The 27144-nt window shown below is 39.0% G+C and overlaps 1 protein-coding gene across 12 annotated transcripts in view; it reads right to left on the reverse strand.

The window, feature by feature from the left end:
- LOC127945070 (ankyrin repeat and SAM domain-containing protein 1A) overlaps window positions 1–27144 on the reverse strand; it is a 96305-nt gene that overhangs the window by 67006 nt on the left and 2155 nt on the right. For 4 of the 12 annotated variants that reach the window (XM_052541616.1, XM_052541620.1, XM_052541615.1 and 1 more), the window contains exons 2-4: window positions 2731–2838; window positions 2457–2613; window positions 871–933 (exon numbers count right to left, since the gene is read on the reverse strand). In XM_052541616.1, the coding sequence (XP_052397576.1) occupies window positions 871–933; window positions 2457–2613; window positions 2731–2838 (328 nt within the window). The remainder of the gene's footprint in view (window positions 1–870; window positions 934–2456; window positions 2614–2730; window positions 2839–27144) is intronic. The other 8 variants (XM_052541624.1, XM_052541617.1, XM_052541621.1 and 5 more) reach the window with 3 other exon arrangements.

Raw genomic sequence — 27144 nt, forward strand, 5'->3', positions numbered from 1 at the left:
CTCGCCTGCGTCTCTATCTCACCCCTCACACGTCTCCTGACACTGATGCAAGCCGACGGCTCACAGAGAAGCTTCTTGACTCTGTGTGTGTGTGTGTGTGTGTGTGTGTGTGTGGCACAGACAGCAGGTGTGCTAGAAACACCATTTAACAATTACAAAACACCCTGAGTGACACACACTTCCTATCAGCTCATCAATTATTCATTTGGACTTCAGTCTGTCCGGTTGTACTCTGGCTGACACACACACACACACACACACACACGTGTACACACAAACGCTTGTATACGAGACTAAACGAACGCTTCGGCAGAGCTCCTCTGTGCTGCTGAATCAGAGACAGCTTACATATTAATACACAAAGCACAGCTGCTTTTGAAGATTAAGTGTGTAAAATGCTCCATGTTAAAATGTTTTCTCTATCGCATTTAAACTGCAAAGACATCTGACTGGTTATTCAGTACTGGGATGGAAAAACGCAAGAGAGGTGTGTGTATGTCAAAAAGAAAAAGAAAAAAACAGTAGCACTTTACTTTATAATCCTGTTCCACGTGTGCATGCTACAGTATATAATTATTATAATGGTTACAATAACTGGGAAATAACTAAGTACTAACTCTAAACCTAACCTTGACCCACATAGTTTCACAAAAAGCTATACATTTAACCTTGAATAGTCATGAATAAATGCTCTCAAATGAGATACAGAGCTCAGACGTCTCTAGAAACACACACACTTCCACACATATACATTCACCAACATGAGGAAAGAGTGAAGCCACACACCGTCCCGACAGAAACCAGACAAACCCAGGCGTGGCGTATGAAGGCAAAGCGTGCAGGTCAGAGGTCAGAGGTCATGGTACACACCTTGGCATTAATATAGGGGTCAAATGGGCCACAGCGTTTGAACTCAGTGTGGTCTAGAGCGCTCTGGGAGAGAGGAGAGAACAGGAAGGAGATGTGTTCAGCCTCACACACACACACACACACACACACTGAACACAACGACTCACTGTTAATGAATGACATGATCACACAGGCAAAAGAAACCGCAGGCTGGCTTACAGTCCGTCCAATGATGAACGTCACACGGATGAATACTTGTGCTGCTGAAAATCAGAAACATCTGAAAATGTCCAGTCAAACGAAGGAGAATAAACCAGCCTTATGAAATGACACAAAATGAAACGAAACATGATGCTATCATACGAGTCCAAAAACGGTCAAATTCCTTCATCATTAACTGATGATGATGATTTCGTTTCAGTTTGAGCCACTTCATGCTCTAATAAATCAAGCAATAACAGAGATGTTAAATGAAAACTGCGATGATTGTGTTACTGGATAATACTGAGTGCATCACTGCTGGATGATGAATGCATGAAAGCCCCTCCAAATGATGAAAAACCAGAGTAGCACGATGAAACCTACTACTACTACTCTTTTACAATGAGCACTTATTACAGAAACACTATTCTAGTAAAGCATATAACTTGTATAATTAATGAAGTGTTAAATGAATGGAATGTTGTGGACTCTTAATTGTCAAAATAATGCAAATAAACGATATAAAAATCAATCAGTCGTACTTAAGAGCTCTTGTTCAGCCCACTTAAATAGTACAAATAATGTACATCCAAAGTACATTCTTAGAAATGAGTAATGCGTTAGCTCAATTAAATAAATAAATGACTGCTTGCCGTCTTTTTTGAGTTATGACAACTTCATAATGAAACTGTTAGAGTAACTTAATTTGTAGCATGAACAATTAAATTTAAAGCTAGAATAGACGATGCTAAATATAATTTATTTATGTGGTGCATGAATTATGCATGTCAATCTAATGAACATGTAAGCGATTCCTCGTCACTGGCATTAGCACAGTCACTGCCCATATATTTAATGTAGTGTTTACCTACATTTATAAACTTCAATACCAGACATCCTTTTAAATATCAAACATAAGCACTTTAAACACTAGCAGGGGTCTTGTTGGGGAGCATACTTCTTTTTTTCTTCTTTCACAGGGAATACTACTTACTATCCTATATCAAAAGGATTTAAAAGTACTATAAACATTTCTAACACTGCTGTCACACAACCTGTATTTTCACTTTAGCATGTGATGTCAAATCATCACGTGAAAAAAAAAAAAAAAACAATGATGTGAAATTCCCCCAGAGGTGTTACGCCTGAAAATAGCAGTTGTAAATGAGAGCTGCTTGTATTAAGGGTGAGGTGTCAGTGAACTCATGTTTATCTTTATACTGACACACACACACACACACACAGTCGTTACTGCAGAACCTAAGGTCTAGGGACAGTATTTATTGGGACTCGCCCCTCAGTGTGGACGATCATCTCCTCCTCAGCACAGAATAAACCTGGATCACATCCGAACAGTAGATGCTTTTACATGTGAGCTGGAGGCTGCTCTGTGTTGGTGCTCAGACCTGTTCGTTGAGTTTGGGGTGAGAGGGACCCTGATGGATGAGGAGTTTGACGATTCGCTGGTCCCCCTTCCATGCCGCCAGGTGCAGAGGGTAACAGCCCTTGTTATCAGCGATGTTCGTCAGAGCCTCGTTCCTCAGAAGTACCTCCACCACCTCACTGAGAGAGAGAGAGAGAGAGAGAGAGAGAGAGAGATAAACATACAAGGAAATCAATTCATATCAAAAACCTCTTCAAATGTCCTTGAGGTCAAAGGTCAGGATGTGACAGGCTCACCTGTGTCCGTTTAAAGCAGCGTGGTGAAGAGGTGTGTATCCAGTGCTGTCCACACAGTTCACATTCGGGCCCCTCCAGATACTGTCAAACAGAGCGGACACAACAGGCCTATGTTTTAAAAAGAAATTACAAATTAAAGTTTATTAAAACTTGATTTAAAATTGTGTTCAGTTAATTCATTACGCTTAATTATTTAATTAGTTATAAAATCCTGGGCTGCGTTCAGCCCCGACAAAACGTTGCACAGCGTTTTTTTAACAGAAACGGTGGTGCGTTGAACACACTGTTCTGATGACGCAAGAGTTGCAGCTATGGCAGCTGAGAAGGCCATTCTTTGTGTTCTTTGTGAAGAATTTTCGGAGCCATCTATTTAGCCTCACATACTGACTTTATTTGTAGTTCATACGGTTTTAATACCCTGTATTTTCTTTCTCATTTTTAGGAAAAGCACTTAATTACCATTGTTTATTTCTATACCAAATGTCATACACTTGCAATGAAGCTAAAAATATAAACAACTACATTGTTAATATCCTATATTTTTACAATAAAACTTACGACAAACATGTCTTCTAATATCCTCAGTTGTCGCGTATACCGAGCTGCAACGAACACATTTGTACATTATTTTCCTTGAAGCCATTGTGCGAGTTCACTTTAATACCGCATGCTTTATATACATGTTGCTGCTGATTGGACTGCAGGTCTGACACACCCACCAAACAAGAGAAAACGCATCTCAAACCCTGTTGCACACCGGTGCACGCCGTTTCCAGGAAACATGACGTTCATTGCGTACGTTGCGCACCGTTTTGAACTTGAACATGCCCCTGGACTCGCTCTCTGCTTTCATGCAAACGCAGCTGCTGCCATTCTGCTACGATTGTTTTGTACGCGGTTATGGTTTATAGGATATCTAACAAACTGGTAAGATTTTAAAACATCTTTTATCGCCATAATTAATTATATGGTGAAATGTTGCATAACTGCACCATGTACCTGAAATGTGCGTCTTGAACTTCCCGCTTCCCTTGTTCACAGAAGTTTTGCTTTCAAATATTTGAACTCCAATCAATATTTTGTGCCTAATTATAATGCACAACGTAACTTCAGCTGGTGGGTATCGCAGAATAATTTCTGTTCAAAATATAATGTAATGTGCTTGCAAAATATAGTTACTCAAAACGTACAATTACTCGCTCAGGATTGAGGAACACATATAACGGCATATAGTGTAAGCAGAATAATGGACAAATTAAAATTGCCACCCGAGGTGTAACGGCCACGGTGTGAAAAAAATAAACAACCTGTCGTCTAGTTGTGCCAAGCTCTAAAATATATATTTTTTTAAAAATCGATACATAAACAATCCTTATTCAGTTAAATAAACAAACTAATAAAGTCTTGGGACTATCGGATGATGATGTGGAAGATGGGGGCCTTGGAGTCGAAAGGTCAAGCCACTGAGTTAAATTGAATTCATTTGAAACTGGCCAATAATTGACAGAATAAGTAATGGAAAATGTCCATATACATGAAAGCTACTAGGTGTAAACAATTATGCGTGTGTTCATAATTGCCAAAAAAACTATTTGAATGTGAAACTATACAGGTCACAACCAGAAAAAATAAACAAAAATAAATACAAAAAATTATCCAGTCTTGGAAATCACAATTTTAAGCCCACCGAATCTTCCATTATGATTTGATTTTGTGGTGTACACACAGAAAGGGCAAATAAGGGCTGTTCACACAGGCCTGGATTGTGGCGCCGTCCCTTGATAACCTTGTGAGGGTTTGGACTGTGAATGCTGCTCTAATGTATGATTTATCAGGCAGCTAATGCCATGGGGATGAACATCACAACATCTCTGCATCGTCCTCCTGCAGGACAGTGACGTCCCGAAGCCATCTGCTCTAGATGAAACCACTGGTCAGAGCAACACATCTGTGTGTGCAGATAATATTAATGTGGTTTTGATATTTTGTTAGAAAATAAACATGCAAGGTTTCATAAAGTTGTAAACATTTAATTTAATTGAAATTTAATTTTAAGATAATTCTCAGATTATATGTTCTGATAAATTACATAATTAAGTCACATATAATATATTTGTCATAAAAAAAAATCAATGTACAATAAAAGTTTATATATTATTTAAAAAAATGAATTATGAAAAGTAAATATTAAAATGATGGGTAAATATAGAACTAACTTGGTTTACTTTTAAATGTTTTTCTAATTAATCAGAAGTTACTGGTCAGATCCTGAATCCACTGAACAACATTCAGGCCAGATTTTCTGATTTCGGTACATTGCTTCAGCTCTTGTATCCCTGGTATCTCAAGATAACCTGGAAAGGCACTTACATTCATTCAGAGGGCTATTTCTAAATAAATTAAATGTCCTCAGCCACATTCACACAAATTTAATTTCAACATGACCATCTACAATTCCCTCAGCATGCTTGAAAATTACCTAAACTACAAAACAACAACTCCTTTTCGGTTCTCAAACAACAACAACCACCTCTTCACACTGGACCTCACTGAAAACAGCCTAAGGCTCTGTACTCCACATAAATATGTCGACGGACTGGAACGGTTTCTCTTGCTGTGGCTCTACATGTCTTGTATGTAGGATACAGGCTTGAAGAGCAGAGAGCGATCACGTGATGTGCTGCATGCACTCGCTCGCTGTCAAGACAAAGCCACACAAATGAAGACACAAAGCACACAGACAAAAGAGGAAGAGGAAAGGAGAAGCCGGCAGCAGATAGGCTCTCAGACTGTGCTGCAGACTCCTTCTCTCCCTCCTTCTATCTGTCGTTCCCGTCCCTTCACATCAGCAGCCAGGGAACATCATACAGAGAGTGTGCTTTACAGAAGTGCGCTCCGGTTTCTCATGACAGTCGGTCAGTCAGAATTCATAATGTAGTGGTATCATTATCATCCTTTAGAAACACAAAACATGAGTCATGTAACAGCATATGAAACACTGCACCAATGATACTTTACCCATGTTGAGGAAGTGTTTTGATTGAATGAAAAGTAGCAGGACAAAATTATTGCATTACCATTGCAAAAATAGATAAACCACTGATCCAAACTGCCAACCAAAGCTTACAACATTTTTTTTTTATTATTGTAATTTTTTGCAAGGGCCCTAAAAAAAAACTGCATTTCACAATTTCTTTTAGTGATATGTGTTCCAGTTTCCACACACTCTGAGTTTAATATACACCAATAACTTCATACTACCCAAGGCATTTCACTCATAATGATATGAAAGGGAGGAACAGCTAGCAATGGAAGTCCCGCCTTCTGAATAAAACAGCCAATCACACCAAAGTCATCACTTCACTGCTGCTGCTGTTAGAACCTACGCTTCCTTCAGAAACCATTGATGTATAAAGCCACGCCTCAAAAAAGGTCACATGCAGTCCACCCGAGCGCCAACCTCCCGCTCGCTCTCATGAAGTCAACACGGAAGTGACTAAAACTGTAATTCATCGACTGGCCGCTTGAGGCTGGCTGCAAAAGGGAGTCAGTCCCATAGACTCCCCATGGTAAAATGCCCAACTTTACAGCAGAAAAAAACATGTTTGCAGCCTAGTGCAAAAAATTATTTTGGTCTAAATAGCAAATTTTTCCCTTCATGACAACTGTGAGGGGGGTGAATTTTATTTATAACTAGAGATGTTCCGATACCTTTTTTCTTTTCCCGATACTGATTCCGATACCTGTGCTCAGGGTATCGGCCGATACAGAGTACTGATCCGATACCTGGGTGTTATTATTTTATGGTGTGCTTCATTCTTATCCCTTAATAAAACATGAACAAATACTGTATTTTTTTTTTACAGTATTTTTATTATCTGACATGAATTTGACAGTAATATTATTTTCTTAAGCGAAAAAGAACGTCAAATGCAGCCAAAAATCAAACACCGCAAACTAAAAAAAGGTAATTTAGTTTTACAATATAACTGTATAAAAAAACTGCAACAAATAAGTCTAGGAATATAAAAAATTGATATATTAATCAGATAATCTCTTTAAAACAAATCAAGTAAAAAACAAGCAACCGTCTAGGTATAATTATTATTATTAATAGAGACGTATTTTTATTACTACATGGACATAGCTAAATCTACTGTAGGCTACAACTGTAGCTTAATATATTGTCAGTTTACTCACGTTAAACTGAACAGTTTTCTCAAATGAAACATTAAATTCTCATGAAGTGAAGGTTTATGCGTTTGTGTCCTCATATAGTGACACACGGCAGAGACTACAAAACAGCGAGCTCCCGCGCATCTGCGCCCGTAGTGGTAGTGAAGTGAATCTCTAGTCACTGTTTTACTGTCTGGCTGGTCCAGTCTGAAATACTGCTAAACAGCGGACATACTGCTAACCACTGATCTATAATATAGAAGCGGCTTTACTGTCAGTTGGCAGTTTAGAACGCGATGAGCGACCCAGTCATATATAGATCAGTGCTGCTAACACGTCTTCATTTCTTCTTCGCTGCTCTAAACAGGGGTTGCTTGTGGCAACACAGCACAACTTCCTGTGTTTGCAATGCATTCTGAGCAGCGAAGAAGAACCATGCAGCGGTTAGGCAAAGCTTGCGGTCATAACTAGGTCTTGTTTAAGAAAATGGTATCGGATCGGTATATGGGTTCATGTACTCGCCGATGCCAACATTTGTTGTGGTATCGGTGATATTTCCGATACTAGTATCGGAATCGGAACAACTATTTATAACTCATGCTTTTTAATTATATTAAGCCTTAAAAGTTCTGCATAATTAAGGGCGTGGCCACTAGAGTGACCGGTGGATTGCTGCTGCTGTCACCACTGTCGCGCTAGGTGGGCGTGGCTTCAGCAACCAGCTCCCACCTTTTTGCCCATTATCGATTACCCCAGGAGTGTCGTGCTGCCAAGATGGCGACGGCCAACTCCGCCCAATTTTGGTTTCAAAAACTCTCTTCGGAAACCTATGGGTGATGTCATGGACACCAAGTCCATGTTTTTATACATCTATGAGTCAGACTTAGATTTGTTTGTTCCAAAAATCTCTTTATCAAAGGATCATATGAGTATTGCTTTGTCCCATCTGTCATGTCACACCTCCTCAGTTTTGATCTTATTTTCTCACTATGTGCTGCACCAGAAGTTACGGTGACCACTGACACTGAATGCAGAATTGACCACTGTCAGAACTAAATAAAACTGATTAAATCATTTCAAAGCATAACTTGTACATAACACAAATTTGAATTTACAACAATCTTCTCCTTCTCAATACAGCACATTATCATAAAGAAATATCTTTTAACAAAATCTGACATCATGTTGGTCATCTCCGGCCCACAGGGCAGTATTGTGATAGAGCCATGGTAACTGGATTGAGGAGAAGGGTCTGGCTGGTGCACGGATCGACCCCATGAAGCCTCCACCACAGCACTGCTGTTGCACACAAAGACTATTTCAACCCCACAAACCGTACAAACCTCAGTCATTTCAGTCCACAAAATGGCTCGAAAGATTAGCAGCTGTGATGCTAAGCTTCAACAAAAATGCATCTCCAACCTCTAGAATGAGAAGGGAGTAAGAGAGATGTCTAGTACCCAGCATGCTTTGCAGCAAAACTGAATTCTTGGAGTAGCTCTAGAAACGGTGGGAAACGCTGAAGGGCGGGAGAAAGAGATTGCATGGCAGAAAAGAGCAGAATATTCCTCACATTAAGCCACCGAAATGAAAAAAAAAAAGGTATGAACAAACAATGCTGTGCAATACTAAACATATTACCAAAATTACACACACAATACAGATGATGGCCAGTATTTTCACTACCATTCACCTGCCAACAACCCAGAAGACTACACTTCACGATGCAAATGAACACACGCAGACATCTGTGGCCTCATGACCTTGCAGCATATTTCCTCCGTGAAAAGATCAGCCCATCAGAATACATTAGGAGACCGGGCGACTCTGAAGGAAAGAAGGCTTGAGTTGGCATAAACGCCCAGAGCTCTGCCCGCAGCCAGCTTCAGCCCCACTGAGCACATCTCTGCAGGAAGCACATCCATTCAGGACTCGGATTAAAATAATGAACCGAGAGAGGCACCTTACATAACCGCTCTCATAATGTCAACATTTAAGCCATTACAGAAAAAGCTCTGCATGTGGGAAAAGCGCATATGGTGGTTTCAGTAATGGGAACAGACTTTAAAACTGCAGTTTGTCAAGCGACAGTTACTCACAATTTAAAGTAGCCTAGTTCAGCTGCAGTCGACATAGCCTTTTTGAAACCGCAAGATATTTATCTAGTTATTTTAGCGATACAAATGTGCTTTTGATGAGATATATATATATATATTTTTTTAATATATTTAAGCAATATCGCTGCATGCATGTGAGACTGCTTTAATACAAAAGTTTAGTAAACAAGAAGTAAACATTCTTGTAAATTTTTAGTTGAAATTAACACAATATTACCAGTTTTTGCTCTATTAATGAAAACAGTCCCAGTGTAGTCAGAGCTTCAGTAGCTATGTTTTCATCCAAAGTTGTGAGTTTAACTTATGCGCGAAATTAAAATTTTTCATAAAACATTTGCGAATAAGTCAACAATGAACTCCCACTAAATATCACTTCGAAAAGTAGGAGAAGCCACTGAATATAACAATTTACATTTCTTGTGCCTAGACCAAACAGAAGAAACAAATGCGGTCATTGCTTTTGGAGGCGGATGCTGCTGTTGGAGAACCTAGCAGTTGGATCATTCTTTACCCTTTACTTTTTACACTGACATTTTCAAAGGGTCTAATTCTAATGTTTGGTAATATTTCTATTAAAAATCTTGATTCCACAATTTATAAAAAACAAAAACTTATATAAAGTAAAAAATTGTGATGAAAAGCCAAAGATTATTTTGATAAACGAGGTAAAATGCTGCAGTGACTTTAAATGAATCAGTGAAGCTTTGAATCTAAACAAAACAAGTCTGGAAGACCTTTAATAAAGCCTCATTATAAGCCTCAACTCTAGGGCATGAGTCACCAGGACTAGAGGATCATCTTCATCCTCTTACATTTCTTCAAACATGAACTGAACACAAGTGAAAAAGAGGAGGATTTTTTTAAAGCACCCATTGAGGAAATGGAAGTGGAAGGGCAGTAGTCCGTGTGCAGCTTTAAAAACTCACATTTCCCAATGGGGTTTGGGCCTTGGACATCAAAAAAAAAAAAAAAAAAGCCTAAAAAAAACACTTTTTGCTTTAAATTTGCTGTCACTTAAAGTAATGGAGGAAGTGAGAAAGATAGAAAAGTGAAACAAAAGTAAGCTAAAATGGCTCTGGATATGATCTGTTTTAAGGGAGTGGACTAAGCTGGTAGTAATAGAATGAACTAAAAATCCCACCTCTCTGAAATTCTCATTGGTCAATGAATGCATTCATTAGAGTTCTCAAAAAACAAAAAGTAACTTTTCTCAACTTCATTGGCAACTTTGCCTGATGATGTCTAATCCCACTATATCCCATCAATATGCCATAATAGCAAGCAGATAAAAGATTGGGAACAGGTGAGGACATGTCTAGCACAGTCACGGATATCATCTTGAGCCAATTAGCTGGGCCTTGGACACTGCTGGGGATTAGCCGTATCCCACGGCACATTGCCAAGAGGAGCCTGATACACGGTGCCCATTGCCAGGGCATTGGAGTTTAATTAAGTGTACTGAACCCAGTGCCAGAACCAGATGCATCACTGGCACAAGCTCATCAGAATTCCCTTCATCCAATCTCCACAGTCTGTGGTGAACAGGCAGCCTGGATCACTGCTGTGAGCAGATTAGACGTATACTGGAGAGCATTGGTTTAATAGGCTTGGAGCACATTGAGATGGCATGGGTTAAAATGATTACACTGCTGCTTTTGATGATGTGTGGAGAGTTCCAATACTTCGTGAACAATACAGTCCAATGACTTTTGCACACACACTAGTGTTCATAAATATAGTGGCCTACAGTTCAGTTGATGGACATCGCGCTCCTGTGTGAACAGACACACTGTAGCTCTGTCAGTTCCAATCAGTTCTTCACACAGAGCAGAAAAAAATCAGTTAATATCAATCTGTGTTCAATCAAATGCATATTAACTTTGACAGCCCTAAATAATCAGTAGGGTTTAAACGGATCGTAGTTGACCAGTGATCCGTATGGACAAGGCCCGACAGTTCGGCATGTGTGTGATTCACGGATTAACTGCAAAGTTTAACCATCACATACTGATGCACGTGTTTCTATATATATTGCCAATGTAAACATCCTAGTGATTTAAAACCATTCAAGTGCAAGAAGCAGCGAAAGAGAACTCAATTCGGTACTCACGCACTGGTAGCGAGCACAGAGAGGGAGGCGTATCAGACAGCGTACTGACAATGAATTGATTTCTCTTTCATGTCTTCACATACGCACAAAATGATCTCAAAATATCCTTCTTGTCAAATACTCACAAATATTCAAAAACTGTAATATGTTCCGAAATGTGAGCTTTGTAATCTGTTGAACCTCTATTAATTACACATTATGATTCTGTCAACACCAATGCAACTGCTACTACAATTTAACATTAGAATTCTTCCTGAAAACCAAACACGTGTAGCTCCGTGCAGAGAAATGACTAATATTAGCTTACCAGGTGTGATTCGGTCACAAACTCACACAAGTAGTAGTAGTATCTTTTAGTAGGCACTAGTTCAAACTAGCTCAGTGGATCAGATGACTTTGAGAATTGAGAATCAGGGACAGACCTGCAAGCACAGGTAATGATGAAAGTCTCAGAGAAGCACTGATGAGTCACTGTGAGTCAAACCACATCTGTGGAAACACTTTTACTAGTGCTGCTTGTGCCAAACAGAAAGCAGATGAAGGAAATGTGTGTTAATTCTAGAGAGGTGTCAAAACGGCCAATTCAGAACCTAAAAAACAAAACAAAACACCAGATTCAATGAAGAGGCCTCAGACCAGATGCCATGGTGACCACCTTCTACTAAGTGTAGTATAGTTAAAAACATTGTAATCAAACCAGTATTGTAGTTGAGACCAGCTTGTTTGAGACAAGGCCATATTCTCATGGTCTTGGCCATTCCTTGGACTCGTCCCTGTTCTGGTCTTGGTCATGACTCGAATGAGCTGGTCTCAACTACAACACTGACTTTGTTCAGCTCACCCTCAAATAATAATGTCAGTTCTTTATTTCAGAGTGACCACAGGTGAGAGTCTGATGGACATCATTTTTGGAGAAGGAAACGACCCACTTCTCTCCTCTGGAAATAGAACACTTCTGTTCCAGTTTGGCTGCAGCTAGACCAAGTTTTTGCATTGCATTGCCGGGAGACCTGAACAAAGTGTAACACGCATACTCAGGTTGACCTCTTAGTCCTCACTCAAGCACTGACACAATTCAGCACGTAACAAATCAAAGGTATGAAAAGCAAGAGACAAAACTGCTCTCTTAAAGGAAGCAAAATGTACATTTATTTCAATAAACTCCACTTGGTTTTATAAACCACAACCTCCTTGGAAAAGAGAACATTGTCTCGGAGACATGAAACCACAACATCCTTGGGGGGACAGAGAAAAAGCTTCAAAGTTACAAACCTAGAAAAGTAAAACTAATATATATTAATTTTACTTTCTGTGTGTGGATGTATATATATAAAAAAGGACTGTGGTGTTCTGCTGACACTGAAGAAAAGTAAAGCAACTCGGGGGCTACTAAATTAGAACAAGCAATCAAAATGTCTAGACAAGAATAACTGGTGTCCAGAAAGGACATTACAGCAGCTAACTCTTCTGTGTCCAAATAAAACAGCGTTTGAAGTTGGTAAGTAGGAGTAGGTGGTGCTCACAGCAGGTGGGTTACGGCCTGCCAGGAACCAGAGGAGGTGAAGGGAAAAACATCATGAAGGATGAAGAATGGAAGGCTGCTTAAAGGACAAAATACAAGCGGTTCTTTTAAACTATTGCACATACTCAAACAGAAACTGTCTGCAGATTTCCTGAGAATTTGAGGACCATTCATTTATGAAGTTCCCCATGTTTAAATGGTTTTTGCTGAATTTAGCAGATTTCCCACAAATACAAAAGCAGTTTTCAAAGCAGTTTTGAAGAGTAGTGCTGATAAAAACTAGCATATACATATATATATATATATATATATATATATAAGGTCACATTTTCCAGAGGACATTCTTTAGTGAGAGGTGAATTAGGGTCAGATGAACAAAATACAAGAAAAGCTAATGGAAGGCAATGTTCTTCCATCAGTTCAAGAGACACAGTGTGTGTTAATACTAAAACCAATAATACAACCTAAATTATTATTATATTGACTTAGACTTCTTATTTACTAGTGTGTCACTAGTGCACTTTACACAAGACTAGTCTGCTAGGTTTTACATTTGTTTTCGGTCAGAACATAAACATTACATTCTTGTTTCATGAGAAATGGCCATTCAGTTTCTGCACTCCTAGAAAGAAAAAGAAGAAGATCTCCGTCCAGTTCAGTTCCTGGAATGCCCCCCTGATGGTGTCAGATTCCTCATAGACCATTAGTTGTGAAAACAACTGCTGCACTCTCAATGAAGATTCCAGAGTTGTTCGCTGTAATAACAGCCTCAAATTCTTGACTAACACAATTGAAAACTACTATCTAACAACTTTTCTGAAGTAAATGTATTTCAAAATCAACAAATAAATTATCAAACATTGTGTCCCCCATCCAAAGTAGCACAGTTTTATTTCTCTATTGATAATTCACTCGTACTGCGTCACCGAGACGCTGTGGGAAAAGTCATTATTTCTCAGATACTGAAGACTTTTCAGTAACGCAGTGTAGGGGTGTGCGATATAAATATTTTTGATCGTGGATGATAAAAATATCTCTTAGTATCGTGCTACAGCGCACATTCTATCAGCTGCGGTTCTGGAGCCTCCGTCATATACTGAACAACACCACATAGCATTCACAGCAGTGTTAACTTAGCGCTAGTTATTCTATCATTATTTACACGTGCTTTTAAACGTTTCATTCGCGCGCTGCTCTGACCTGTGCTTTTTCTGAGTGCCGCATACACCCAAAGCACTTGCACTAAAACCTGTCAAACAGCACCTGATTATTGAACCAAGTTATCTTTTGCATTAATATTGTCAAAACACACAAGGTTTACATGTAGAATGATTGAATGTGATAGTAGCAAAAAATACAATGTAAGTCACTGTGGACCAGCAAATGCTTGGTTTTCTACGTTCCAAAAATATCATTTGTGTTCAGAAGAAAGAAAGAAACTCATTCAGGTTTTAAACCACTTTTGAGTGAGTAAATAATGGTATAAAAATAAAACACTGACAAAAAGCTGACATAATTTTTTAGGTTTTTTGGATGAACTATTCCTTTAAATGTTAATAAAACAACAAATCACAAAAAGAAGTGAAGAAACCGTAACATGTAACAGTTACTTTAGGATTATTTAGTGTTTTATTGTTACATTTGTTCATTCAATTTCTTGAATGCTCCTGATAAATACACCTATTGTACCTGAAAATAAAGCACCATTTGTTTTATTTGTACATTATGTGTAGTTGTAATGTGTATCTTTGTCATTCTTTTATATTTGTTATAAAAAAATAAGAACAAAGATTTTTATCCTCACCCTTTAAAGTTCAAATAGTTTCCACATCTTTCAGGGCACGTTTACACTAGGGATTTAACGATTACCGGTTTGACGATAAATCGTGATCAAATTTCCCACAGTTAGTATTACCATTTCATCATTTAATTATCATTAAAAGTGTATTAGATTACTGCGATTTGAACAACTCGTGATAAATAAATACTGTTCAGCATAAAGCACAGTTTTCAGTAAGGGTCTCAGGTTGACACAGCACGCAGAGTAGTTTTGTTTGGGTTGAAAAGCTGGGAGGTTTTAAAAGAGTGCTAAGGAAATTATTCAAAGTAATTTATGAATGAATTAATTATATGAATGTACCTCTGAATCGTTTCTGAAAACAGTCAGAACCTTCAAAATGGCATTTTGTTTTCATCTTTGCTCCATGAAATAGCCTACCTAAAGCAGCGGTTCTTGATTTCAATCCTCCCGCCCCCTGCTCTGCACATTCTGTATGTTTCTCCTATGGCTTCAGACGTTTGTTCTATTCGAACGTACTGCCCTGCAAAGTGGACACCACAGGATATTCCACCATGAATCTAGTTCGTTTAGGTTCCATTCATAGTGCACTGAAGTGTGTGAGACGTTAATTTAAATTGTATTTATTTACAGAGTTATTTGATGTCACACGTATGTGTGATGTCCGTATGTGAAGATGTTGAGCAGCGCAAATCTGTGAATGAATGTTCCGAAGGGATGTAAACTTCAACATATTTCCTCTGCTCAGGGAGTAGGGAGCAATGAACACTGTGTAGGGAAAATGTCAATGGGAACATAGTTCATGCATGGAGTTCACTTCTATCGCGTGTTAACAGAGAGACATACAAAATGTGCAGAGCAGGAACAGTGCAAAAATGGACCGAATTTGCATGCCCTTCTATAAATTGCCTAGTTGATGAAAAATAAGCTTATGTGGATTCTACATATTTAAGGAATTGAGAAGTCATCTAGAACTATTTATGGAGCAGATAAAATACATATTTATTAAACAATTATTTTGACTTCTATCTTTTCTTTATTTAAAGGCTGAAATTTGAGGTTTACCTTTATTAAACTTTTTCAAAGCTTTATATGAACATTTACATTAGATATCTAAACATGCTATTAAACTGTTGTCTGTCCAGTTGACATTCAAAATCCGGACATCATTAGTAATGTTATTGTTTAAGTGATTATGTAAACAAAAAAAACATTTTATTTGTTGTTTGTTGATTTTTTAAAATAAAACTTGGTTAAGTGATTTGTGTCAGTAATTTTTTTACATTTCCAGCACATTTTAAAAATACCATGATAATACCGATAATAGTGATAATTTTGGTCACTATAATCGTGATAAGAAATGTTTATACCATTACATTCCTAGTTTACATTAGTGCGTTTTCATTTTAAAATGATTTTCCATTGTTTTACTGATAAGCAGCTGCTTCCAGCACTGTCTGTCTGTGTTTTCTCTTATGTGATCGCTGTGCTGACTCAGAGGAATCTCATTCCATAGAATTAAAAGCCCGATATAAAAGGCTACAGATAACATTTACAGCAACATCATATGACCAAAAGACACAGGTCAAGAGCAGTAGTTTCGCCAGAACTGGGCACGCACTGGGCTTACAGTGAATCACGGCCCCCTTCAAAGTTGGAGCCTCTTGCCCTGTAAAGACATTTCACAAGATGCTGGGTCTCATTTGACTCTCCTTCTCTGGTGCTACAGCTGAGCCTATATGTATTAATGTGAACGAGGCCTGCGTGGCAGCTCTGGCCCCTTGGAAAGACCCTCAATGGATGGAACATGGCATGTCCCTGGGAATGGTCTGCAGAAGGAAGGTTGTCTTGAGAGATGCATCCAACATGGGTTGGGGGAGCTCTGTGTGATGACAAATTGACATTCGGCCCACGGTCGAAATAGGAAAGTTGACTTCAAATCATCTGCTGGGAAATGCTGGCCTTTCAGACCTTCTAACCACACCTAAGGGGACACCACGTTCTAGTCCACTTGGCCAGCATGACAGTGGTGCCTTATAAAAATCACCAGGGAGGGCTATCCTCGAAGTGCCTCTTCATTCTGGTGGCATCTTGGAACGGGCACAGCTCAACTTGTATTCGCTGAGAGCAACACATGTGCAAGGCAGGCTGATCAAAGGAGCAGACATGCGATCCAGGAGAAACATCCCCTCAGAGGAGTGGATGATCAATCCAAAAACAGTTCAGAGAACCTGGTAGATCTTTGGGAGGCTAGAGGTCGACCTCTTTTACTCAACAGACAACTCTCATTTTCCACCTTATTTTTACCTCAGGTAATCAGACGAATCATGGAGCAAGAATACAAGGTTCTCCTAATGGCCCCTCTCTGGAGAAACCAACACCGATCTCGGAGCGGTCTCGGCTTCTCATTACTGCCCTATGGCACATTCCCCTTAGATGGGACCTCCTCTCTCAGGTGAACAGGACGTTACTGCACCCCCGGCACGTGCTGTGGGCTCATCCCCTTTGGCCTCTCAATGTGAGCCTGCAGACCTCCTTGAGAGTGCTCTCCATACAATTCATCAGGCTAGAGCCATGTCTACAAGACGTCTTGATCCATTTAAATGATCAGTTTCTCTGCTTGGTGGACAGCACGCAGCAAAGTCCCAACCTCCTGTGACATATAGCTGATATTGTCCTTACTTGAAGAACTACTGGATAAGGGTTGTTCCCCATCCTCTCTCAAGGTTTATGTAACAGCCATACCAGCTTCTCATGCTCCTATAGCTGTCCATTTGGTTGGCAGGAACAACTTAGTTGTCCACATTTTTAAGGAGTCCAGGAGGCTGATCCTGCTTCACCCATTTACCATCCCTACATGGGATCTGCCCACTGTTCTGAGGGCTCTTAAGAGCCCTCCTTATGAGGAGCTACAGTCGACCAACCTTTGGCTACCGTTTCTGAAAACCACTCTGCTACTGGCTTTAGCACTAGTCAGGCGAATGGGAAACTTGCAGGCACTCTCTGTGAGCCCTACCTGCCTTGAGATCTGGTCCAGCAACTCTAAAGTTGTCCTGAAGCCAAGACATGGTTATGTAACTAAAGTGCTCTCCATTCCCATTCAGAGCACATGTCATTATATTATCTGCGCTTCCTCCCTCGGGGGAGGACCAGGAGTTAAATTTATTTTGCCCTGTCAGGGAGCTTAGAATTTACATTGAGCATACTTTTTGTTTCCTTACAAGGCTGCAACAAAGGGCATCTGGTCACGAAGCAGAGACTTTACCATTGGAAAATTTATGTCATTACCCTAACATACCTCTACTAGGGTCTGTAATGCCCCATTGGAATACAAGCCCACTTCACCAGAGGTGTTGACTCTTCTTGGGCTTGGTCCAGAAGTGTGTCTATTGCTGAAATCTGTGCAGTGGTTGGCTGGGCCTCGCCATACACATTTGCTAGGTCTTAAAACCTGGACGTCCCTGCCTAGGGTTCTTTCTGCATAGTTGGCACGCACCTGCTAGAGGACTAACTCTCAACAGGGTTTTGCCATAACGCACTTAAACTCCTCAGAATTGCTTAACTTCTTGTATGCTCTCTGCACTCGCTGTGCCAAGTGCCAAGGCTGTACAAGTTTTTCTAGGAAAGATTGCCCAAACATGGCATTAGTTGAATTAACCTTAGCATCCTATGCCCGAATGCCCGCTTATATAGACAGATTTCCTTGTCTATATTGGCGGGCTCTGGCAGGCTTTGTGGACATGGGCTCATGCAGCTCTTCTGCCTGGCCATTGGTTCATTTTTATTCACTGCAGTTGCACTGCATTATTGAAAAGGCTTTAGTATTGGAGAAAAACTTACTTTTCCCAAAGCTCCTTAGCAACGCAGTACTCATTCCTATATCTTGGGGAAACAAGGTCACATTAGTAACAGAGTATGTTATCAGACACTGCACTCTCAAACTCAACCTGTCAAAGATCTCCTAGATACAGTTCAATCACAGATATGGTGATTTGGCAGTCAAGTATGACACAGTTACATGAATAGCCAACAACAAGCTCCAATTTTAAGTTCAGTTCCTGATAAACTACATTCCAGCAAGTGGGTGTATGTGTGTGTGTGTGTGTGTGTGTGTGTTAGACACAAATGAGGGCAAATGATTTAACAAAATCAAGGATTCTGTCAAGCAAGTCCGTAAATCCCAGTGCTTCTGGTTCATGACCGATAGTCAAACAGAGCACTTCCTACTGATTTTATCCTGATGCTTAAATACACATTTAAACACACACACACAGAGAGAGAGAGAGAGAGAGAGAGAGAGAGAGAGAGAGAGAGAATGAGATAAAACAACACATACCAGGAAGTCTATAAATGTAAGTGTGTGGAAATAACCACTGAGAATGATTCAAGGGTGTGAAGAGTGTCAAGGGCCGAGAGTAGGAACTGTTATACATGTAATAGGCTATCTTAAATCACCCTCGCTTTGTCAAGGGAAGACATTTTAATATATACGAACAATTTTCAAAATAAATAATGCATGGTACAATTTAGGGGTTGGCAATATGAGTAAAATCTTAACACTATATAAGAGTAGGGCTGCTCCGATCACGATCGGCCAACCGTTAATGCGCATCTCGTCAGTAAAGCCGGTTCTCTAATCAGCGGTAAATTCCATCAGGTGTGTGATTTCACATAGAGCAGCTGTTACTACACAGAGCCGTTGTTAACTGTGAAGATGCACAAATAAACGCTGAAAATGAACGTGGATTTACGCATCTTCTCAGTTAAAAATGGCTCTGTGTAGGAACAGCTGCTCTGTGTGAAATCAAGCACCTGATGGAATCAAGCACCCCAGCCGCACACTCACCGTCTTCAAACAACACGAGTTGTCTTGCTCTCTCTCCTTCGTGCATATTAATCAATTGACATGATGGTGTCGATGTTTAAATCATTTAAAATGAGAATGTAAGTGTGCTCACCCCATTTTTGTTTGTAAGAAAAAATTTGATTAGATTTAATATCGCAATATATATCGCAGAAAAATAAAATATCGCAATGAAATTTTTTCCCAAGATCGTGTAGCCCTATTTAATATGAATTAAGATGTAGAGCTGCCCCCTCTTTATAAGGAGCAACAGAGAAGAGAGAAAAATCAGGAATGGTTTAATGTCCAACACATGACTGAGTATAATCCAGTCAAAAGAGGTTCATTCTGAAGTCAAAGACACTGTTGTTGAGACCAACCCTGACCAGGTCAGTGAAACTTCCCCTTCACTCAGAGTTAAATTGATATTAACCTAGTTTTACAAGTTTAGCTGACATTTAGCTCAACTTCTTTCATTACAGGTTAGGAATGAAGTCTCTAACAATCAACTGTAAGGCTTTCGTGCTGATGTGGCGTTCCTTCATCACCAAAATTACCTAAAAAAATCAGGAGAAAAAAATACAAATTCTAACTGAAGAAATGTGTTTTACAGTTTCCTAACTACATGTGATGTAATGCGATAGGATGCAATTTATCGGTCCACACCAGACATGACACACATCACAGCCAATCAGAGGAGCCTGTGGGCGGGCTTTCTCTCTGTAAGCACACTGCTGCCTCGCAATCAAAAGAGCTAACTGATAAATGATAAATCAAACTGATAAATGTGAAAAAATATATATATAAATTACCGTATATTCCGCATTATAAGGCGGACCAGATTATAAAGGCGCACCTTCAGTGAATGGCCTATTTTAGAACTGTTTTCATATATAGGACGCACCGAATTATAAGACGCATAGAATAGAAGATACTGCAGTCAAACGTTTGATTGATCTTTATACGAGCCGCTCCGGGTTATAAGGTGCACTAATTTTCTGAAAAAAGGACGAAGGCTTTTAAGAGTACCTTATAGTGCGGAAAATACGGTATTCAAAATGTATACTCAAGTCTGCTTTTGTGATACATTTCCTTCTTTCTTACTGCAAGATGTTTGCTCGGTCTAGATGCACTTTTAATTTTAATACTATGCAAAACACATACTGTAAGTACGTGAGATAACCGGTCAACGAGTATTGTAGTCGCAGCTAACACAATAACCCTGATTAACTGAGTGAGATACTTTTTTCCATGCACTGAGTCATCATGTCACATCTGGTGAGAGTGTTAGAGTAGGTGTTCTGCAAGTGTTGCATGGAGACTCAATCCTGCATGTACTATAGCAAAAACGTGTCTGGATCAAGTGTGAAAACTACTCTTACCACAGACCCAACACTACCTAAACGTTAAATGAGGCCAGTAGTCCTAAATGCAAGTATACCATCTCGGCTGGATATATTCAACCAGATTTGACACAAAAGATAGCAAACTAGTTTATAAAAGGACAGCAGGAAGTGATACAGATCGGTCCTTGTTCACACAGTTCACGAACCAAACCACTCAACAGTGAGCTGTGAAGCAGCCACATCAAACAGAGCCTTGTGTGTTTTTAACACAACATGAAAGCGGAAAACATAGCCTAACCTATATAAAGCATCAATTATCCTATGACCCAACAACAAATGCATACAGGGTAGATTTCTGCATTTTAAACCTTTTAACTAGGGCTGTAAATCTTAGGGTAGACAGCGATTCAGTTCACGATTCATAGGGTTTTGATTCGATTCATGAACTTTTTTTTGCATATTTAGTACGATTCAATTCATAATTAAATTGATTCGATTAGATTATAAGGATTTGATTCTGCATTCTTTAAGTGCATTTACAGGATTATTTAAATGCTTCCCCTAAATTATTTTAATGCTTAGTCAGAGGCAAATTACACAGCAGCTTTTATGGTTAGAGAACCATAGGTTAATGGAGGAAATAGATAAGTAAATAAAAAACACTTTTGTCCGTTGTTAGATGCTAGTTTAATGATGCTATGGCATGACATGGCATATGTAAAAATGTATGTAAGCCAAGAAAAAAAAAAAGCTTTAAAATATTATGTATAGGTTAACAATTTGTCATACCAGCGGCGTAGCCATCATTTCAGAAGTGACAAATGTCAAATAAAATAATGTATGTATTATTATAATTATCAGGCTCTAAAGTGATACCAATTTCTCAATGGTGCGACAAAAAAAAAAAAAAAAATAAATCATAGGTCACACCGGTGCGGCCAGCCGCTTGAGGACAAAAAAGCCTAAGCGACTCTGAAAGTCTCCCTGTGGTTGAACAACAGACACTAGAGCCCTGCATTTCAGCCCGCATCTTTAAAGAGACATCTTTACAGATTAGGATTCTAATTAAAGAGCTTTTGTTTTCGATTTGTTTATTTGGTTAAGTAGTCATTTAAATCTTTCTAAAGATATATTTATCATGTCTGTAAAGCACGTTTTCACTGAGTTCACTGGTTTATTTTTGTACTCCTCTTAAAGTCGACACAGCAGAAAGTGCAACGTTTTATTGATATTGAGAGTGCACACAAATAAAAAGTAGACCCTTTGCAGTAATAAATGATGTATTACTCTTACCTTTAGGAGCAAAAATGACGGTGTATCAAACATTGTTATATGCTTGAACCATTTTATATCTATAGATTTTATTTTACGCTTTCTAAATTAACTTCATAAAAAAACGAAACTAAATCACTTTCCTATTACATACATAACTGAACTATTGTAATAGCTGAAACAGTAGTATAAGCTGTTGATGGACTGTTTATCTGTTCAGATCAGACACTAGAGCATCCTTCATTCAGACACAGTGTTAGATCTGATCAGAATCAGTGTAACGGGGCCAAGTCTGGAAGATTTCACTGCTAGAGAGAGTGTGGCCAGCTGGTTTAGCCAAGGCCAAAGATCAAGAAGGCCAAACTACAGGAGTTGGCCATCCGAGGGGCATGTGACTGCAATATAGTCCATAAGACACTGGGCCATGAGGTGTGCAGTTTGAAGCCCTTAAAACACTTAATTTCGATTTTCTTTTAATTTATCTTGAGATGTTTTATTCGATTCTTAGCATTTTAAATCGATTACTTTCTGAGATCGGCGATTCACTTTGGGGAAGTCGTGGCCTAATGGTTAGAGGGTTGGACTCCCAATTGAAGGGTTGTGGGTTCTAGTCTCGGACCGGACGGAATTGTGGGTGAGGGGAGTTCATGAACAGTTCTCTCTCCACCTTCAATACCACGACTTAGGTGCCCTTGAGCAAGGCACTGAACCCCCAACTGCTCCCCGGGCGCCGCAGCATAAATGGCTGCCCACTGCTCCGGGTGTGTGCTCACAGTGTGTGTGTGTGTGTGTGTGTGTGTGTTCACTGCTCTGTGTGTGTGCATTTCGGATGGGTTAAATGCAGAGCACAAATTCTGAGTATGGGTCACCATACTTGGCTGAATGTCACTTCACTTTCACTTTCATTCAAGAATCATGTGACGCGATTTCGTCAGGGTTTGTAATCGATGCATCGATATAACGAATGAATCGTTACACCCCACTTTTAATTGCAACAGCTCACATTTTAAACTGAATTGTTCACACTTTAGTTTGGAGACCAGTTTTTACTATTAACTGATGATTAACTGTGAGTTTTGCCTTTTAATGGTAGTAATAGTATAGTAATTGTTAAATAATAGTAAGGCAGTTGTTAAATTTAGGTATTGGGTTGGATTAATTGATCTAAAATCATGCAGAACAAGGCTTAATATGTGCTTTATACGTAATAAAAACAGCCAATTAGTTAACAGTGGAACTGGTCCTTAAAATAAAGGTGTTTTTGCAGAAATGTAGTCCTTTGTGTTACGATGAGAATGTTTACATGGAACACAATAATCTGATGTTAACACGATTAAGACAGTACTCTGATTAACAATCCACCATGTAAAAAGAGATTTATGATTTAGCATGAAATATTCAAAACATAAACCACCCACTGATTGTGTAATTACATTGAAAAATTAAAAACAACGGCTTCCTCCCAGACGTCCTGGCAGCATATTTCTGCTTACGGAGATCAACCACATCGCTGAGCAGGTTCAGCATGGTTAGTTTCGGACTCTTGCTCTCCATTTTGACAGTTCTGTCGTCCATGTTAACACCACAACCACAGTCTCGTTCAGTTCAGTTCAGTTCAGTTCTTCAGGAAGCACCTGCCCTTTCATCTCCCCACAGGAACGCACCACTACACTGGACGCTCTTCAGAGAAACTTCCCTTCGCCAGGCTTTGTGGGAATCAAACCAGTGTGTGTGAACAGAGTCGAACACAAATCTCTAAACAAATAAGACTCAGCACTTTTACAGAAGTTTGCAGTCTGATGTAGCACACAGAAGTGCACAACGGACGAGGTTTAGGAGTCTTCCCAGCAGAGGAGATTGTGTTTCAACACTTCACAGCTCGGAGTCCTTCAGTCACAATGAATCTATAAAACCCCTGAGAATATGTCTGAAAATTCAGTCCAGTCATATTAGACTGCTAAAAACCTGAGCCAAATGGCTCTTCACACAATACAGTATTTCATTATTTGGTTATATAATCTACTATATAGAGGAACAATGCATCTATAGCTTAAAAGGCGCTTAGCACATGAGCTAAAGTACTGACAGCAGTCAGTGTTTGATTATCTGATCTTAAACCGAGCTACTGATGACAGGCTATCTACCAACCATCAGACCAATCCTACTGATGTCTTCCAACAGACATCATAAGACATTGCTTCTGTTGATTTAAAAGAGCTTGAAAAGTAGTGAAAGTCTCTTTTAATTGATAAGCAGATCAATAGATAGAAAAACAGACAAATAGCTAGGTTTCGGACAGGGATGGATGTTAACAGGCTGACAGACAGACAAATAGTAAATAGACACATGGATGGACAGGCATATAGCTAGCCAGAAAGATATATACTGCCAATAGACAGACAGACAGACAGACAGACAGACAGACAGACAGGATATATGCATATAAATGTGTAGACAATGGATAGACAGCAGGTGATTGATTTCTGGCCAATGATGAAAAGGCAAAAATAGAGAAAAAAGGCAACAGAGAGACAGACAGAAGAGAAGAAAGTAATGTTAAATCCACACGTGGACACAATGTGTTGAAGCAGACGAGTGCACGTATGAACACACAGGACAGCATGTCCAAATCTGCAGATGCCGCCATGTTGAAACGACATTCCAAGAAATAGACCGAGAACTCAACCGCTTTCACAACAAAACGGCAAGTCTCAACATGATCACCTGCTCCATACCATACACAGAAAGAGGAGAAAAAAACAGTGCAAGTGGTTCTCCGTAGTTTCCAAGCATGAGGAAGCCTCTGTTACACCGAATCAAGCCCTACCATCACAACACAGGTATGTTCATGGTCATTCATCCAATCATTCTTCCATCTTTTACTCACCCTCATCTCATCTTTCTACCATGAAACATAAAAGATGATGTTTCCAGAAGAAACCGCTCTTTTCCATGAGAAATCTAACCACAGCTGTCAATCAAGATTTTCAATCATCTATTTTATAATTTAATGTCATACTGTTCCTCAAACAAAACTATCATATGACTTTAAAGACCTGGAATATTGCATACAACTGTACAAACAACTTATACAAAGTTTTTTTGTCCTTTTTGGAGCATGACTGTCTTCACTTCACATCCACCTTGACTGTAGAGTGACATCCTCCAAAACATCTCATCTGGTGAATCCAGACAGAAGAGAACATGAACGTGATCTCTTCAGGAGGCATTACAAACAGACTGAAGACAGCGAGAGGAAGTCAGGTGACAGTGCCCTGACAAGAGCTGAATGGTGTCCACAGAGGTCCAAACAGTGAGCAGTCAATGAAACCAAAGCCACTCATAGCTCTTAAATGAGTCCAGACGTGCCACTACTGAAGAGAGGAAAGCCCTCTGACAGCCACTACAAATACAGATCCAGCTATCAGACTGTTTCAGGAGACCGGTCCAAAAACGTACAGAGAAGAATGAGATCTACTGCTTCCTCTAGAACACATCAAATACTAACAGTGCTAACAATTCATAACGAATCGGTTTCCAATGTCTGAAAATGATATGTAAAAGGAGTTTATTTCACTTTCAGTAAATTTCTCTCTCACATTTTCCACAGCAAACAATATCAACAATATATCAGCGATCTAGTACATCTTTATCAGTTACTGAAAACCTTTATCAGTTCAGTACTAGTTTAAACTACAATACACTTGAAATCGAAAATCTTCCGCCTCACGTAGTTCACAAACCTTTTTGAATTTTAACATGTCATGCACAGTAAATCCGAACAGTTTAATAAAATCGTATACAGTATTATAGTTAGTCAATCTAAACCGGTAATTGTGCATTGACAGCTGACAAACATAAATGAGCGGACTGAACTTATTTACACACCACATTTTTTATTTCGGTTGCACATGTGCACCCGCGCACCACTGACGTACACCCCTATGAATCTGGTAACACTTTACTCTGTTGGTTGCATAGATCATGGAAGTTCAGAAATGAAATGTCCAGGAAGAGACGCTATAAGGTGAATGCTCCATCACGTTTTAAAATGATGGGTCACCTAATGTACAACTAACCGGAAACATTGACTTACGATTAAAACACATATGCTAAAGCAACCCTTTTGGCATGCTTCTAACATCTTTGAACTGTTTTATCATGACTTGTTTTAACGGGACTCGTATGTGAAGACTCCACAGTGCAAATGCAATGCTGTACCAGGTGAGCTACCGAGCAAGCTTATGTCAAAAAACTGAAAACTGAGCTGGTTATGTGATTCCACCATCATAATGTATTAGTCTACAAATCATGCACTACGGTAAAAATAAACCTTTATTAATCAATACTTTGCACCTGTAATCATAATTTCTTTGAAACAGAATAAACGTTATTGATGTTTTCCTGCCACCGATGTTTATTTCATGTGGAAATGTAATTGCATGTACAGGTAGGTTTTAGGAAATTTAGCAAAAATGTAGGTAGAACTGCATAAAAAGTATGGATTCACAATATTATCGGACTCGGCCGATAAAGGCTTAAAATGCAAACATAAGAGAGTAGCTCACGTGCTCAGGGTGTGCTAGAGATAAGATCAAGTAAGTAGTGTGGTCATTCTTGAAGCAAACTTTTTGCAGAATGATAATAAGATTCACTGTTTTGGTCTGCACATAAGTCCAGCAGCCTCCCCTGGGTCCTAAAGCCTGTTCAGTAAGGAGTTTTATTTATTTAGGGGGCACTGTTGGGCTACTTGTAATAAAATGACAGTAACATACACAAATGTCATTAAGGTATTTGTGTTTCTGAATAAATAGAGCAGTAATTTAAGTAAAAAAAAAATATTGAGTATGTTTTGATTCAAAATAGCTCAAACTTGACACTAGCAATAGCATAATTTAATATATTTGTTCATTGTGTAATATATTCTTTCAAATGGATTATGAAAATTTTAATACAGGGAGCTCTAAAATAAATATATATATATATATATATATATATATATATATATATATATATATATATATATATATATATATATATATTTAATTCTAGAGTTTTTACAACTCTTTTGCTCTTAGACCATCCATTATTGTAAAATCCACAAATAAAATATTAACTTCATCTGTCCAAAAAACAAAAAATAATACAGCAATACATTTTTGCTCAAAACTATAAATTAAAAATAATTTGATTATAATTTCCAGGAGAGGAAAACACACTTGGTGTTGTT

This window comes from Carassius gibelio, chromosome A23 (genome assembly GCF_023724105.1).
Source record: "Carassius gibelio isolate Cgi1373 ecotype wild population from Czech Republic chromosome A23, carGib1.2-hapl.c, whole genome shotgun sequence".
In the NCBI taxonomy this organism is placed as follows: domain Eukaryota; kingdom Metazoa; phylum Chordata; class Actinopteri; order Cypriniformes; family Cyprinidae; genus Carassius; species Carassius gibelio.